The 17,809-nt window shown below is 39.3% G+C and overlaps 1 protein-coding gene across 3 annotated transcripts in view; it reads right to left on the minus strand.

The window, feature by feature from the left end:
* PRKN (parkin RBR E3 ubiquitin protein ligase) overlaps positions 1–17,809 on the minus strand; it is a 1,278,888-nt gene that overhangs the window by 618,963 nt on the left and 642,116 nt on the right. For 2 of the 3 annotated variants that reach the window (XM_084622668.1, XM_084622667.1), the window contains exon 5: positions 8,149–8,232. The exons of the other annotated variant lie outside the window; for it this stretch is intronic. In XM_084622668.1, coding sequence (XP_084478794.1) covers positions 8,149–8,232 — 84 coding nt within the window. The remainder of the gene's footprint in view (positions 1–8,148; positions 8,233–17,809) is intronic. 3 annotated transcript variants of the gene reach the window in all.

Here is a 17,809-nt window from a genome sequence, read left to right on the forward strand (position 1 = left end):
TACAAATAATAAATAATAAAAAGGAAAGAAAAATGTCTTTCTGCCCTTCTAAAGAGAACAAGTTTATCTATGAGTCTCTCTCTCCAAATGTGACTCACAGTTCCCTTGGCCTTTGGTTAGACTGATGCAAGCCTCTCACTAGGGACCACTCATGAGGAAGCCTAGTAAAGTAACTGGCAAATAGAAACCAGAATGGGAGAACTGAATGGGTCCTCCCCTTTTAAAGAACATGACAAATTTCTGTTGATTTTCCTACTCTGGTGAAAAAGAAAACAATTGGTCAGTAATGAGTTAAGGAATATAATGTCACAAATCAGCTCTTCACCCCTTTAATGATTACAGGGCAGTTGAGAAAGACAGAGGCATACACTCCTGTATAAGGAAACAAGCATCTGGCTATGTATCTATGGAATCAGCTTGCTCAACTTCTAACTATAAGAAGTGTCCTAAAAATTCAGTATGCAGGCATAGGACTGGAAGGACTTATGAGCCACAGAACACATTTCTTCTGCTCAGCAGCAGCACTTCCTAAACCATTTGCACTAATTAACTTCAATGGCCAACTATCAATAAAGTTTTCACACGTTTTTTGGGACTTAGATGCTCAAGCAAGGGTTGCATTCTGCGTTGGACAAGGTCACCTCTGGCTGCTTAGATAAACAACAAAGGCTCAAAAGCAATTCAAGCTTTTAACTCAATTACCCTCAAGGAAGAGTAAAGCCTAGAGACTAGAAGATAATTTCCATAGGTTTTTACTCAAACTATTCAAGAAAAAGAACAGAGAAAGGAAAAAACAAAACCAGAGGAACTCTTGATGGATGCAATCTTCTCTTTAAAACAAATGTTCTGTGCTCCTGATTGAATATGCCATCAGATAGCTCATGAAAGATGGAGTTTCTTCCTTATTTAGGAAGGATTCCTGGTCAATGAAATAGTTCTAAAGATGTCAGGGTGTGTCACTTTCCACTCATCCATCTCAAAGCAAAATGTGTCTGTGAATCAGCAGCAGAAGGCAACAGCAGCACAAGAAGATGAACTACACTTAGGCTCTCTCCTTGGAGTAATGTAGAGGTTTTTTTACACAGGTTTGGTGTGTTGCACAGTAATAGCATTATCAGAGTCCAGCAGAACTACAGCAACTCAGGAGAAAAATCTTGGAGTTCAGTGGATGCATTGTTTGTAAGGGCCAAGTCTGCATCCAAACTTTCTTTTTTATGAACTTGTGTGCACTCTCACCTTTCTCAGGATAGCACCCTACAACTTAAGACCCAATACAGAGATACTGTCAGGTCACATAGCTTAAAACTTTCCTGAACTAGAAGAAAGACTGGGAAGAATATTAGAGCAGTGTAACAGTGTAATTTTGAGGAGGATAAAAGACAAACTTTGTATGATTGGCTCTTAGAACCTGCCAGTTTCATGGAAAGAGAGAGCAGTCAGTCATGAATAGTTATGTTAAAGGTGTATTATTTATCTTTTATGCATTCTAGTTGCCCTTAATTACTGTATATTATAGCAAAGCATTCGCAAATTCTCATTTGCTATTTCTTTTGCGCCAAAGACTCATATCTTGGAATCAAAAGCACAATAAATACATGCAGTAGATCATATGAAAATAAGTTCATTTTAGTCTATACTGAGCAAGTGAGCCATGAAAATGAATCAAATACTTTTCATATTTTTGAGTACACTGGAACATATATCCTGCATTACAATCCATTGTATCATTAAGGCACTCATGGAATCACTGCTGAAAGTTGAAATATTTTACTTCACTTTAAATTGAACTTCTCATTTCTATCCTTTTGAATGTCGTCAATTACTGTATTTTCATATTTCTATCTAACAAAATTAAAGTTCCTAATTTCTGGCAACAGTCCTTAGAATTCTTCATTACTCATCCATCAGAAAGAGTGACAAATGGGTTGCAGAAGCTATTCCACTAAAAAGACAGAGGAATCTTGCTTTCTTCTTTCATTAAGTCCATCATCATGACAATCAGAAGCACATGGCTAGGAAAAGGAAGATCTGCATCAATGACAAGGCATTACAGAAATATTGTTTCTGCTATGAACACCACCATCCAACATAAAGTAGGAGTGGGCAAAAAGACTGCCTCATGCACTACCCAGCATGGAGTGAAAGACTGAAAAAAATAACATTTCTATCACTGAATGGAAATGGATTCACTGGAAGCCAAAAGTAATCAAGCTTCTCTGAAAATCACTTAAGGTGCCTTAGTATGGATTTAAATGCTTAGCCGTTAGCATCCAAGTCTGAAAGATTTGGCTTTTAAAAAAAGCCATTTAATTGGAGAATATTGGAAACAGAGGTCATCAACTAGATTTCACTGGTTTATAACATTGCGGAATCAGTTAAATACTCATTCTGCCTTTTTCCACACTACTTTTTACCCATTTAATTGAAGCACCAACAGTTTTCCCTATACACAATGAGCATAAAATACAGATGTAGCTATGTAATATCACTGTCTAATTTTTGGTAGACAGAGGAAGTGCTCCTGGCTGCCTTTGTGTGGGCAAACATTCAAATTCTTCCTCCACAAAATTGAAAAGTTTTGTCTCAGATTATAAATATTTAAATAAAAGTAGATTTAAAAATATTTTAATGTTAAATAACCAGACAAATAGGCTTCAAGGTTACTGGCCCCAGCTAGAAGGTATCTAGAAGACAATGGTGCAGGAACAGCTCTATGAAATCATTGTAGCTATGGCTGTATAGGCCATTGGTGAAGTTGGTCAAATCCTACAACTTTCTTCCACAGAGTAAAATGAATGGCTCATCCATCCAATATAATAATTTAAAATCCTAGAATGCTGTGGTGATGTGTGAATCTACAGTCCAGATCTTTTTAATTAAGATGCTATGTTAAAAAAGTATACCTTCATGCAGCTCTTGCAACTCTCCCACAAGAAACAGGAATCACAACTGTCTTCATGTTCTTTAGTGTGAAAAGGCTTGCTTCAATTAAAAAAGCGAACACCACAAGGATTGGACAGAGTTTTAAAATACTCAGTATGTTCATGTCCTGATTTGTCAGTGGTAACCCCTAGAACATAAACTAATCTAAATAAAGTTACTTTAAAAACTTTTGTGGGAAACTGGATACCTCAGGGGATCCATAACGAGATATAGAATATCATCTTCTGCTGATACAAATCCAAGCCAAGTGGTAGCAATAGCTGTTTGGTGTACTAAATTCAGTTCCCAGTGGATGGGTGTAACTGAATTGGGTACATGCATTTGTTGGAAGTCTCAGCAGACAGAACGAGTTTGGGCATGTGGATCCCATACCAGATGCACTCACCTCACCTACCAGATACGACACAATCTCTGATTGCCATGTCCCACAAGAAGCCAAAAGTAGACAGAGACTGAAGTCTCCAACTGCCATTCCCTGTTCTCTATCTGGAAAATGGAGCTTCAGTTTCATCTCCTGGCTTGCTGATCCATGTAGGAAATCACTAAAAGTACAGAGCCCTGTGAATAGGAAAGGAATTCTTCCACTGTCTAAGCAAGAATACAGGCAGGTAGGTAGCACATAGAGATGTCTATGTGGAAGTAGATCTAACTGATAACAGATAAGGAGGGATCACAACATGTTACTTCGCACAGGCCTTTGAACAACATGGGTGCAGCAGTTCAAAACACTTTGTGAACTATCAATGACATCAGAGCTGGTACTAAAGCAGTAGTTTTATCTTGGTAATACAACTATCTCCTATGCCATGAAGGCAAATTTATACATGGTAGTTGAGGCTAAGATTTTGTCACAGATAGGCCTGAATAAAGAATGGGACTGGCTGGGTCACTACAAAAAATAATTTTCCCTCTGTTGATACTCATGCCTTCTTGACCACTGTTGGGAATGGGCCACATCCACCATGATTGAATTGGCCTCATTAGCACTGCCCCCCCCCCACACCTTGGTAAGGCATCTCCCATCTTTTCATGTGCTGTATATTTATACCTGCCTCCTTTTTTTTTTCACTCCATGCACCTGATGAAGTGGGTTATAGCCCACGAAAGCTTTTGCCCAAATAAATTTGTTTAGACTCTAAAGTGCCACAAGGACTCCTCATTGTTTTTGCTGATACAGACTAACACGGCTACCACTCAGAAACCTAGGCCTTCTAGGTGTAACTACAATACAAATAAAAGTCTGAAAGACAGACAGACATACAAAGAATAATGCCAGCTACAAAAACATAGAATCATAGACTTCAAGGTCAGAAGGGACCATTCTGATCGTCTAGTCTGACCTCCTGCATAATGCAGGCCACAGAATCTCACCTACCCACTCCTGTAACAAACCCCTGACCTATGTCTGAGCTATTGAAGTCCTCAAATCATGGTTTAAAGACTTCAAGGTGCAGAGAATCCTACAGCAAGTGCTCCCCGCTACAGAGGAAGGTGAAAAACCCCCAGGGCCTCTGCCAATCTGCCCTGGAGGAAAATTCCTTCCTTACCCCATATAGGGTGATCAGCTAAACCCTGTGCATGTGGGCAAAACTCACCAGCCAGACACTCAGGAAAGAATTCTTTGTAGTAACTCAGATCCCACCCTATCTAGCATCCCATCACAGGCCATTGGGCATATTTACTGCTAATATTCAAAGATCAATTAATTGACAAAATTAGGCTATCCCATCATACCATCCCCTCCATAAACTTATCAAACTTAGTCTTGAAGCCAGATATGTCTTTTGCCTCCCCTGCTCCCCTTGGAAGGCTATTCCAGAACTTCACTCCTCTGATGGTTAGAAACCTTCATCTAATTTCAAGTCTAAACCTCCTGATGGCAAGTTTATATCAATTTGTTCTCGTGTCCACATTGCTACTAAGCTTAAATAATTCCTCTCCCTCCCTGGTATTTATCCCTCTGATATATTTATAAAGAGCAATCATAGCTCCCCTCAGCCTTCTTTTGGTTAGGCTAAACAAGCCAAGCTCTTTGAGTCTCCTTTCAGCTCACGCCTGTCCAAAACTTAGTTTGAGATTTCTTAAAAGGTTCATAAACCACTAGGTGCACCTGGACTGGGTCACAGGTGTGTACCAAAACACAAAGCCCAAGAAATTCCATCTCTATTATGTTTCATTAAGAAAGTTTCACACAGCTTTGTTAGCTATACTGGCAAATCCAGCTACATAAAATGAGTCAGACCAGAATACACAGGGTACCTGAAAAGAATCCTTAGCTAAGTACCCTTAGCTAACAATGCACTGAACGCATCCATCCTTAAGAAAAAGACAAAGAAGCAGAATGAGCGAACAACATTAAAAGAGAGATAAGAACCCTGAAGCAGCATATACAAACTATAATTAAACTATCACAGAACCTCAGGTTGGTAGGAGGGAGGTGGTACATATCTATGCCAAAAATGAAATTAGTTTATTATAGTTTGTCAAAAAATAGGTAAATCTTTAGTAAATCCTCTTCCCAACTAACAAGGAAACTATAGCCATTAATGACACAAATATTATAAGGTATAATATTTTCTCATGTTAGGCAAAAAACCCATAAGAACTACGGACTTCATAAATGCAACATGTATATGTATTTGAAAAGAGAGTGTGGGGCAGGTTTTAACTAAATTGAATTATTTACAGAATAAAGCTCTTTTCCAGAGGACTTAATGCTGGTGAATGGTTATTTTTAGGAATGGCAACAAAACAAGAATTTTGCTTTACAAAAAGTGTCAAGGTTTTGATATTTGTTTTCATTCTGATGCAGAGAGAAAATAAGACCTTCTGAAATGTACCATGTAAACAAACAAACAAACAAACAACCCCCCCACCCCCACCCAGAGGAACAACACCCCAGAATAGCTAACAGCCCAGTGGTTAGGGCACTCACCTGATATGTGGGACACTCAGGTTCTACCTGGTTTGGGGCAGGGACCTGCGTTTTCCACATTCCAGCTGAGTACCACCAGGTTATAGAGTCAGTTTCTCTAACTGGTACAGGGAATATTTAACTATTTATACAAAGTAGAACAGTTCCAAAAAGGAAGACTGAGGGAGAGAGAAAGAGCCCTGGATAGGGATGACTAGCACCATTTGACTTCCGTCTCATGAACCTAATGGGGTTCGAGAAAGATGATAATGTTATCTTCTTGAAATATAGAGATTAAAACAAGAGCACCACAATACTGATCATCTAAAACTGAAAAATATATCATCCCCTGAAGGTTGATGGGTTGGACTCTGCTGGGTTGACCATTAAAGTGATTTTCAAGGTGTGACACCAGGGGCGCACTCACCTCTCGTGAGTGTCTCCTGTCGGCTGGGTGTGCCAGTTTGTGTCCATTTGTTCTTGTGTCCACATTGGCACTTAACTTAAATAACTCCTCTCCCTCCCTCGTATTTATCTCTCTGATATATTTATAGAGGGCAATCATATCTCCCCTTTTGGTTAGGCTAAACAAGCCAAGTTTTTTGAGTCTACTCTCATATGGTAGGTTTTCCATTCCTCAGATCATCCTAGTAGCCCTTCTCTGCACCTGTTCCAGTTTGAATTCATCTTTAAGTATTCCAGTTAAGGTCTCACCAGTGCCTCGTCTAATGGTACTAACACTTCCTTGTCTCTACTGGAAATCCTCGCCTGATACATCTTAGGGCTGCATTAGCCTTTTTCACAGTCGCATCACACTGATGGCTCATAGTCATCCTGTGATCAACCAATACACCAGGTCTTTCTCCTCCACTGTGACTTCCAACTGATAAATCCCCAGTTTACAGCAAAAATTCTTGTTGTTGTTAATCCTTATTGCATGGCCTTGCACTTTTCAATATTAAATATCATCCCATTTTTATTCTTCCAGTTTACCAGGTCATCCAGATCTTCTTGTATGATATTCCAGTCCTCCTTGATATTGGCAATACCTCCCAACTTTGTGTCATCTGCAAATTTTATTAGCACACTCACATTTTTTGTGCCACGGTCAGTAATAAAAATGTTAAATAAGGTTGGTCCCAAGACAAATCCCTGAGGAACTCCACTAGAAACCTCCCTCCAGCCTGACATCACCTTTCAGTATGATCTGTTGTAGTCTTCCCTTTAACCAGTTCCTTATCCACCTTTCAGTTCTTATCTTAATCCCCATAGTCTCCAATGTAACTAATAATTTGTAATGTGGAACTGTATCAAATGCCTTACCGACATCCAGGAAGTTTAGATCTACTACATTTCCTTTGTCTAAAAAAATCAGTTATCTTCTCAAAGAAAGATGTTAGTAACTTTGTTACCACCTCTTGAGTACAACAATTGAAAGGATGTAACCTATCATTTAGGCTACTTACTTTTGCAGTTCACCAAGCTTGGAACAGATCATTTAACTTTAGTAAACATCCTAATAGTCCTTTCTTATCTTAATTACCTGTTAATCACCTTGATTATAAACAGGTTTCAGAGTAACAGCCATTTTAGTCTGTATTCGCAAAAAGAAAAGGAGTACTTGTGGCACCTTAGAGACTAACCAATTTATTTGAGCATAAGCTTTCGTGAGCTACAGCTCACTTCATCAGATGCAACTCACGAAAGCTTATGCTCAAATAAATTGGTTAGTCTCTAAGGTGCCACAAGTACTCCTTTTCTTGATTATAAACAAAATTCTGACTCCATGCCTCAGGGGCACAAGCTGGAAGTAGTCCCCTGTCTCCTCTGCAGAACATTGCACATGCCTGCCTCAGGCTTGCCGTTGGAGGGGAGGGGGAAGCAACACCCTCCATGTCCCCCCAAACCATGTCTATTGTTTAGGGGTGCAATGCCCCTGTTTGCCCCCCCCCAATCCACCAATGCTCTTAACAGCTCCTTTAGATTTAAATCAATGTAGTCAGACAGAATATCAGCAAGCAGGTAAACTGAGGTACATATATTCATAAAAAATACAAATCTCCCTCATTTTCCACAGGGCAATAATGTTATTTTCTGAGCAGTGACTGACAGATATCCCACTTTTGTTATATTACCGGTGTAAGTCACTAATTCTGTTTAAAATATAGAATCTATGGCAATTTACTATTTATGTCTAATCAAGTACTTCTAATATGGTTACAAATCTTTATTTCTGCAATGGTCTCATTACACTGAGTCTTGGAGAAACATGACATTTGACAATATCTTACCGCTATATCACCACGGCAGTTTCGGGATTGGCAAGTGCCAGCTATTCTGTTTGGAATCAGCACATCCTCCCAGCAAGATGGACCCTTTAAAATAAAATCCAAACAACTTTTTAAATCTAATGGTTAAGAAAACATATACAAGTTTCTCTTTATTGGAACTTTGCTAGACGGGAACTTTATTACTCTTCTGCTAACAAAATACAGTCAAAGGTTCTAAAAGTGGCAAAAAGACATTTGTCATTAAAGCTTAATCATTAATAGAAAATGCAGCTCCTTCTGTTCTGTGTCTAGTGTTCCTAAGAACACTCAAACTCTCAACTCTGTATTCCCAAAGCTTAAAGTTAGCCAGGGATACTTTCTTCATCATGATTAAAAATGCTACAGAAGACCCATGTTCTGTCTGAATAATGTTTATCTGAGCCTATAGTTGATCGACTGAAAATGGAAAAATTACAACAATGTTGTTCAGAGGGGGATATATGGAATAAGGTCAGGAAAATGTTAAGAGACTTTCTTGTATTTCAGAGTGGTAGCTGTGTTAGTCTGTATCGGCAAAACACTTTCTTTGTTGGGCCTGTCCTGAAGTAGGTGACTTCTGGGTATTCTTCTGGCTCTGTCAATCTGTTTCTTCACTTCAGCAGGTGGGTATTGTAATTTTAAGAACTCTTGATAGAGATCTTATAGGGTGTTTGTCTGTCTCAGGGATTGGAGCAAATGCGGTTGTATCTTAGAGCTTGGCTATAGACAATGGATTGTGTGATGTCCCCTGGATGAAAGCTGAAGGCATGTAGGTAAGTACAGCAGTCAGTAGGTTTCCGGTACAGGGTGGTGTTTATGTGACCATCGCTTATTAGCACTGTAGTGTCCAGGAAGCGGATCTCTTGTGTGGACTGATCCAGGCTGAGTTGACGGTGGGATGGAAATTGTTGAAATCATGGTGGAATTCCTCAAGGGCTTCTTTTCCATGGGTCCAGATGTTGAAGATGTCATCAAGGTAGCGTAAATAGAGTAGGGGCGTTAGGGGATGACAGCTGAAGAAGCGTTGTTCTAAGTCAGCCATAAAAATGTTGGCATACTGTGGGGCCATGCGGGTAGCCATAGCAGTGCCGCTGATTTGAAGGTATACATTGTTCCCAAATGTGAAATAGTTATGGGTGAGGACAAAGTCACGAAGTTCAGCCACCAGGTTTGCCGTGACATTATCAGGGATACTGTTCCTGATGGCTTGTAGTCCATCTTTGTGTGGAAAGTTGGTGTAGAGGGCTTCTACATCCATAGTGTCCAGGATGATGTTTTCTGGAAGATCACCAATGGATTGCAGTTTCCTCAGGAACTCAGTGGTGTCTCGAAGATAGCTGGGAGTGCTGGTAGCATAGGGCCTGAGGAGAGAGTCTACATAGCCAGACAATCCTGCTGTCAGGGTGCTAATGCCTGAGATGATGGAGCGTCCAGGATTTCCAGGTTTATGGATCTTGGGTAGCAGACAGAATACCCCGGGTTGGAGTTCTAGGGGAGTGTCTGTGCAGATTTGTTCATGTGGTTTTTCAGGGAGTTTCTTGCGCAAATGGTGTAGTTTCTTTTCTTTCAGTGGTATGAGAGGGTAATGGCCTGTAGAATGTGGTGTTGGAGAGCTGCCTAGCAGCCTCTCGTTCATATTCCGAACTATTCATGATGACGACAGCACCTTTGTCAGCCGTTTTGATTATGATGTCAGAGTTGTTCCTGAGGCTGTGAATGGCATTGTGTTCTGCACGGCTGAGGTTATGGGGCAAGTGATGCTGCTTTTCCACAATTTCAGCCCCTGCACGTCGGCGGAAGCACTCTATGTGGAAGTCCAGTCTGTTGTTTCAACCTTCAGGATGAGTCATTACACAAAGTAAAAACTATTTCCCCATGCTAATTTTTCCCCTACTGTTACTCATGCCTTCTTGTCAACTGTTTGAAATGGGCCATTCTGATTATCACTACAAAAGTTTTTTTTCTCCTGCTGATAAAGCCCACCTTAATTGATTAGTCTCGTTACAGTTGCTATGGCAACACCCATTTTTTCATGTTCTCTGTGTATATATATCTTCCTACTGTATTTTCCACTGCATGCATCTGATGAAGTGGGTTTTAGCCCACGAAAGCTTATGCCCAAATAAGTTTGTTAGTCTCTAAGGTGCCACAAGTACTCCTCATTTTTTTTCTTGTATTTGTTTTCTTAACCATTTAAGTGGCTTCTGTTTTACTGAGATTAAAGTCAATGCACAAGAAAGGACTTGGGCCTACCTATCACATGGACTTTAATAACTTTAATTTAAACCAACAAGAGAATTGCTTCAGACTTTCTTCGATCATCTTCATCATCACCACCTCTAAGTATAATACACATTAGTAATTAAAAAGTATACAAGGGAGTAAGACCATATCGATGGTGTTTGAATTATTATTATAATATCTCACCTAATTATTCTGTTAAAGAAAAAAGCCATTTCTAAAGTAAACAGATAGAAAATCCTGAATGGTCATTGCTACAACATGTTGAATGAAAACAATGATATTTATGGTTGTGATAAAAGACAGACAAGAAGAAAGAGCTTCCAAGTTAAAGACTACAGTCATCGTTATTATTGCAAAGTATTATATCTGTAAACTACGCAAGTATCGCCTGGTACCCAAAACACTCAAAATTACAATGAGGCTTCCAATTTTATGTTAATCTCAAAACTACTATTAACAAATGAATGATAGAATGGTGTGACAGAAACAAGAAACACACTCACACACCCCACCGATAAGAACAAAGAATAAAGGCTTTAACCATTAAAAACATTATTAACCAAATTTAGATACTGAATAGGACAGTCACTGCTGAAGGAATTAAGTAGTAAACTATACGGAAACCCTACCATGTGAAAGGTTTATTTATACAAAAGCAAAAACTGGATCTGTCAGCATTTGGGAATGACTATGTAAATTGTGGCCAGATTGCAAAAAACAAATCCCCAAACTTACCCTGAACTCAGAATGAACCATACCCTTTCCACCCGCTCTAACTCTTAGGGAAAGAACAGCCCTTTGGCAAGCTCTAGTGATTACATTATTTGCAGTTACTATTGAGTATGAATAAAGGTTGTTCCAATGAAAGCCCCATGGTGAATGCAAGGTTGCTTCCACGAGAAAGTAATGCAGTCTCACCTCTCTAGCTCTCTTAGTCCAGAGCTTCAAGTCTCTACAGATTTGGCACCTGTCCCAGATGTGACCCTCATCTAGGCACTTTCAACAGGTGGAATGAGGGTCACTTACCAGGACAGACTTCTTGCAGCCGGTGCAAGGCTTAAGGGAAAACATTTTGCAAAGCAAGCCAACATGCTCCGTCTACCAATCTCAGGCAGCAAGAAGGACCTAATGGGGCAACTCCAAACTTTACACTACCACACAGCAGCATGAGGCAGGAGAAAGTTCATGCACCAAACGGGGAAAATCTCCAACTCCGGACTCATGCACTGGGCATGCACACACCTGAAGTGGAAAGGACACGTGCAACATAGCTCAAGGAACAACAGTGACACCCACTGACTTCACTAGTGTAAGATTGGACCCAAGACACCTAATTCTTCTCTCACCTACACCATTGTAAACTGGTGTAACTCTCTCAAAGTCAATGGAGCTATACCAGCATAAGTGATAGAAGAATCAGGCACAAGGTCTCTACACAAGGAAGTTTATAACCTATCCTGGAAGGACATTACCAGCCATAGCACTTATTATCAAAGCTTCATAAGCAGCAAACACTACAGATCTTTTTTTTTTTTTTTTGCTGGTGTAACTTCACTGAAATCAATGGATGCACACCAGCATAAAATTTGCCCAAACTTCTGGAAATAAGAGTTTCCAGGATTGGTCTCCAAGTCAAAGAAATATAAAATAAAGGACAGTAGTTCCGATGCAAGGAACAAGAGATATAATATACAAGGTATGAGATGAATCCAGGAAGGTTTAGAAAAACAAGTGGCTATTAAGGAGAGATTTGAAGGAAAGGACAGTTATGTTGACTGTGCCAAAGTATTTTATAAATATTACTTAATTACAACTTTCCTTTTCATTTTCTGGAGGCACAAAACTACCCAGAACAAAGATATATATTTTGCCCCTTTTGATAGCTTATTGCCTGATGTAACTTGCACTTCAAGTCAATAGTAGTGTTTCAATTTACCCTGATAGGTATTAGATTGCTAGACTACTCTGTCTCCTTAAATGCTCAGCTAGAGACCATGGCAAGGAGTCAGAAGATGTTGCTTCTGTTCTTGACTGTCACTGACATGCTGAGTGACTTAGGGAAAGTCACTTAGTCCTGGTCTACACTATGTGTGTGTGTGTGTGAAATTGATCTAAGTTACACAAGTTCAACTACGTGAATAACACAGCTGAAGTCGAGGTACTTAGATCGACTTACCGTGGTGTCTTCACTGCGGTGAGTCAACAGCTGCCTCTCCCCTGTTGACTCCACCTGTGCCTCTCATGGCGGTGGAGTACAGGAGTCGATGGGAGAGCGCTCAGGGGTTGATTTATCGTGTCTAGACTAGACCCAACAAATTGATCCTCACTGGATTGATCGCTGTCCGCCGATCCGGCGGATGGTGTAGACATACCCAAAGTCCGTATCTAAACTGGCCCATTGCAAAATGAGGTTAATACTTATCACCCAAATCTGTGAAGAAGTTGCAGCTCTTCAGATGAAAGATGCTATGGTATGTAAAGTGTTGTTAATAATAATTTCACGTATTTTAAAGAGATACTGGTTAGCTGAAATCTTATATCTAACTTTCCATGTTAGTAAAGCAGCAAAAGTTATAAACCCTTGAAAATGTAATATAATTAAAATGCTGACATTTGTTTAACAATACTGGTACTAAATGTCATTGGTATAATTGTGCCAAAATAAAAACACAAATTCAAGTGAGATAAGCACTTTGAAATGCAATTTTTGTTTTGTTCTTTCCTAAGCTTTAGAAAAATCTGTCAAACTACAAATCAGCCAATCAGTCGCACTGTTGAAACACACTGCACACTACAGTGTTTATAATTATTAGTTTACATTAATCAGAGTGTATTATGAGAAGAAAAACCTCCTGATTGCAAGATTAAAGAGACTGCCCTTCATGTAGTAGTCACATGGCTCCTAGAGAAAGCTGCAGATCAAAATAAAAACACCACTGATTTTTTTTAAATGTGTAAAAGGGAAAAGAGCAGAATAAAAATGAAGTATCAAGAAGACTGGAATATGAATGAATAAGAAAAAAATAAAGAGTATAGTTCAATTTACTTTTAATTGTAATATATGTTTTTATTTTTTCTGTTTCAGTTTTTTTGGGGAGAGGTGTGGGGGTGGGAGGCATATTGGATCGTAGGTCCATGATAAAGACAGGAAAGACTGGGAGGATTCAGGTGCCCTTAAATGTATCGCTAGAAACTTGATTAAACTGGGACTACTTTCCAGCCGTAGTGAAGGTTTAACTTTATTTTAAAAGCTGCAGCTGCATTTTGATCCCTTGCAATCATCACTTTAAAAAAATGAAAAACTGGAGAGGTGTTCTTGAGATCTCAGATGACAAATTATTCAAAATGCATTAGTTAGATTGAGTTGTTGACCTGTGAAATCAGAGAAAGGTCGGAAACAGAGGTCAACAATAGAATTCAGTGATTCATCAAATAGTTTGAATCATTTAGAAGTCTGGAAACTATCCATGTATTTAATGCTTTGTATTTCCCCTGCTTTATATTCTTCCCCAGTGAACAATATGAAGTAGAATATCATTAAAACACATCTTTGTAACTACTAATATCTACATGGGCGACATAAATCATTAAAATGTTGAGCAAATGACCCAAGTGAGGGACAAACATTAATGCAAAAAAGATTTTTAAAGTAATGTAAGGAATAACGTCTGGTGCATAAGAGAATTCAAACCAGAATACAAGTCACTAAGGGAGTGCTACAGTATATCTAAGCCAAGTCCAGTGGCAACTTCTCACATTCCTTTGGAGAATATCCTCTATGGCCTTTGTCTATTCTAGACAAATTTGGTGTGCTAAGCACAGCTTGGCTCTCCCAGAATGCTTCTAATTCCTTGCACCCACAAACAAAAGATCTCCTATGCAAAAGGTGCTGAAACCACTCTTTGGATTAGGTTTTCTTTTCGTTACTGCTACAGGGCCAGCATGCAGTGTGGCCTCTGGCATCACAGACACAATTGTGGCCTTTCCGCCATTATCATCCCTCAGTCACTTGCTGGTGAATTGTCTGTTGCGCTTGCTGAACTTCATTGCACAAGGGGTTAAGTTTGTCAGAAACTACTTATCTGTGCAAGTTGTGCTGAACACAAAGTAACAGAAATCAGTGCAAAAAGTTTAAAAAATTAACCAAATGTCCTTGCAAGAAATTACACCCTGGACACTATGGCCAAAGCATTTATGTTACAGCTGTCAGCCCAAGCATTCCACTGTTGCACACTCTTAACATGCTGCTTTATCTACTTGCAATTGCAATATATTCCATCCTTCTATTTGAGGCATGAAAACTACTCATGCACTTATTCCAACAGCAAAATAGTGTACAATTTAACACAGGCCATGAGTGTTGGGGGAATAGACATTGCTTACTCAACATGCTGTCAGACATCAAGTGCATGTTATAACATCTTAGCAGAAAACAATTAATCTTAGCCATTATTTTCTCCTAATTCTCACTACTTATGTTTGAGAGGCTTTCATAAAGCAAGCATTTGAGCTTTACAATCACATTTTGGGGCAATGCATGTTTTCCTAAACCTGCATATATGCTCTCATAGATTTTCTATTCATGGAGCTGGTCCTTCAATATCACCCCTCTGAAAAATTATAGGGCAATTATCAGTCTTTCCCTTCCTCATTTTGAAAACTGGCTCTGCTCCCATTGCAGAGATGCTTCACAAAGCAATGTTTTTCAGCAGCCTATTGGTGTTCAATAAGTAACCTCTGCTAGTCCAGTTTCACTGATAGCTTTCCTCTCTTCCTGCCCCTTTGCTAATCCTTTTGTTGCAAAAATCTAGTGCCTCCAAACCTCTTATTCTTATACACTGTGAGAATTTCCATAACAGTTCTCAAGTCCAAAGAACAAGTTCCTTGCAAGAAGGCACTGGAATCTGGAAAAGGAACTGAAATGATTACTTTTATTGATTTTTTCAGGATTTTAATGGTCAGATGGTATTGCTGTGGTATTAATCATAATTTTGTATGTTTCATTTTAATGGTCCCTGCAGCTTCATGGATGCCCCAAAGCAGGTGTCAGAGATAGGCAGATGACATACACAGGAGTGGACTGGCTGACAAAATTGAGGTCCATCCATGAAAGGGAAGGACAGGGAGGATTTGTTTTAATTCCTGAATATACACAGAGAAATGAATAAGGATTTGGACTGAAGGTATCACATTTTTGTCAATGCAATTAACACTTACAGTACAGTAGTTTAGATATGCATCAGAGCTATTATGTTGAGAGCGTTCACCAGTGGTTAAACAGCACCCTCACCCAGTCTCAACTCCCCTAACCAAGAATATTACCCTCTGCTAATAATCCCCATGTACACCAAATTTCCATTGCTGAATGAGGGTATGTTTGTTCTGAGCACAGTACAGGATGGTACATCCAAACAGAGCCTTTCATCCTTTTTATTAAAGCAGTAATGCAGAGGACAAATTAAGACTTACATATACAGCGATTTATTTTTATGAATTCTTTAACAGATTTAATTTAGGAGAACCATCTGATTATCTTCAGCTTTTCAAGCTCTCTTTACTAAGAATAATCTGACTGCTGTGTGAGCAAAGTTTGTAGCTACCCAGATTAGAGTCGGGCAAAGACCACATGATGTGCTTCTAAGTGTTAAGAGATTAGAGATCTCATTTAAATTCAGAATGAGTAAATCTATTTGAACAACAACATTTATTATCGTGTAGCACTTCATATCTATTTCAGGTTGCTTTATATCTTGATAATTATGCATATAACTGGACTATGTTTATTAAATGAGATAAGGTGCTTATTATATTTCTAGTGTCTGCCCAGATATCATCATCATATAAACATTATTACTTTGCTACCAAACAAAACCACATAAATAACAGCTTCCAGTTTTGTGTAAAATATATTGCTCTAAATCCCCAAAAAGCAGCCTAACAATGTTAGACACCTCGTTTAAAAGAAAAAAAAGAAAAAAAAAAGGTATATAGAAATGTTAAATTACCAGTTTAACCAGGAGATTTTTACCAGTCTTTTTACAATTTGTTCCATTTACAGTACTTGAAATGTTATCATAAAATAATTGTCAGTGTGTTTTGGCAGGCGGAGAGCAGTGGCTGCTGGCTGGGAGCCCAGCTCCTGAAGGCACAGCAGTGTAGAAGTAAGGATGACATGGTATGGTGTTGCCACCCTTACTTCTCCACTGCTGCATGCAGAGCTGGGCCCTCAGTCAGCAGCCAACACTCTCCAGCCACCCAGCTCTGAAGGCAGCAGCGCAGAAGTAAGGATGGCATCGTATGGTATTGCCACCTTTACTTCTGCGCTGCTGCTGGCAGGATGCTGCCTTCAGAGCTGGGTGCCTGGCCTGCAGCCACTGCTCTCCGGCCACTGGCAGAAGTAAGGGTGGCAATACCACGATCCCCTCTAAAATAACTGTACGATCGCCTGCAACTCCCTTTGGGTCAGGGACCCAATTTGAGAAACTCTGGTCTCCCCCATGAAATTGGTATAGTATAGGGTAAAAGCACACAAAAGACCAGATTTCACAGGGGGAGAGCAGATTTCACGGTCCGTGACATTTTTTTCATGGCTGTGAATTTAGTAAGGCTATAGTCATAGAACATGTACAAATCCTCATTCACATGAATAATCTCCTCAGTATCAATGGGATAAGCCACCTGAGTAATGACTTACTCATGTGAAAGTTTGCAAGATAAAAAGTCTTATATTAGCAGTGTCCTATCTTGCTCTACACAAAATTTTCAGATGTGAGTTCTGGCTCCAGTATAGGTTGGCATCTGAAGACAACCATTTTGAGAGAAGAATGTTTGGATCTCACACACAATAAACTGATTCTAATGAAGTTGCCAAGCCATAAATACAAAAAAGCTTGCAGAAGAAAAGCAGATCTGCCTCACTACCAAGCAAGAAGCTGCTCTAATGATCAAACAAAAATTTGGAGGGGAGTGCAAATACAACTGTTTCGGAAATACAGTTTGTAACAGCAGCTGGTTTGCTTGAAATCAACATATTTCTGCAATGAAATATTTCCAGAAGAAAAATTATACAAATTTATATAAGGAAAACACAATGTAGTTTCACCATTACCTACCGGCTATCGTACCATGAAATGCAGAGTCAAGCATTTTGAATGGCTAACGATTTTTACAAAACAAGATCCTTGGGATACCTGGTGCATCTCCTTATTTGTTTGGACAGTACCAAGTACTTGTTCACAGCTCAATAAACAAACAGTAATTGAAAAAAGAAAAGGAGTACTTGTGGCACCTTAGAGACTAACCAATTTATTTGAGCATAAGCTTTCGTGAGCTACAGCTCACTTCATCGGATGCATACTGTGGAAGGTACAGAAGACATTTTTATACACACAAACCATGA

The sequence above is a fragment of the Lepidochelys olivacea genome (genome assembly GCF_965140295.1).
Source record: "Lepidochelys olivacea isolate rLepOli2 genome assembly, chromosome: 3".
NCBI classification, from domain to species: Eukaryota; Metazoa; Chordata; order Testudines; family Cheloniidae; genus Lepidochelys; species Lepidochelys olivacea.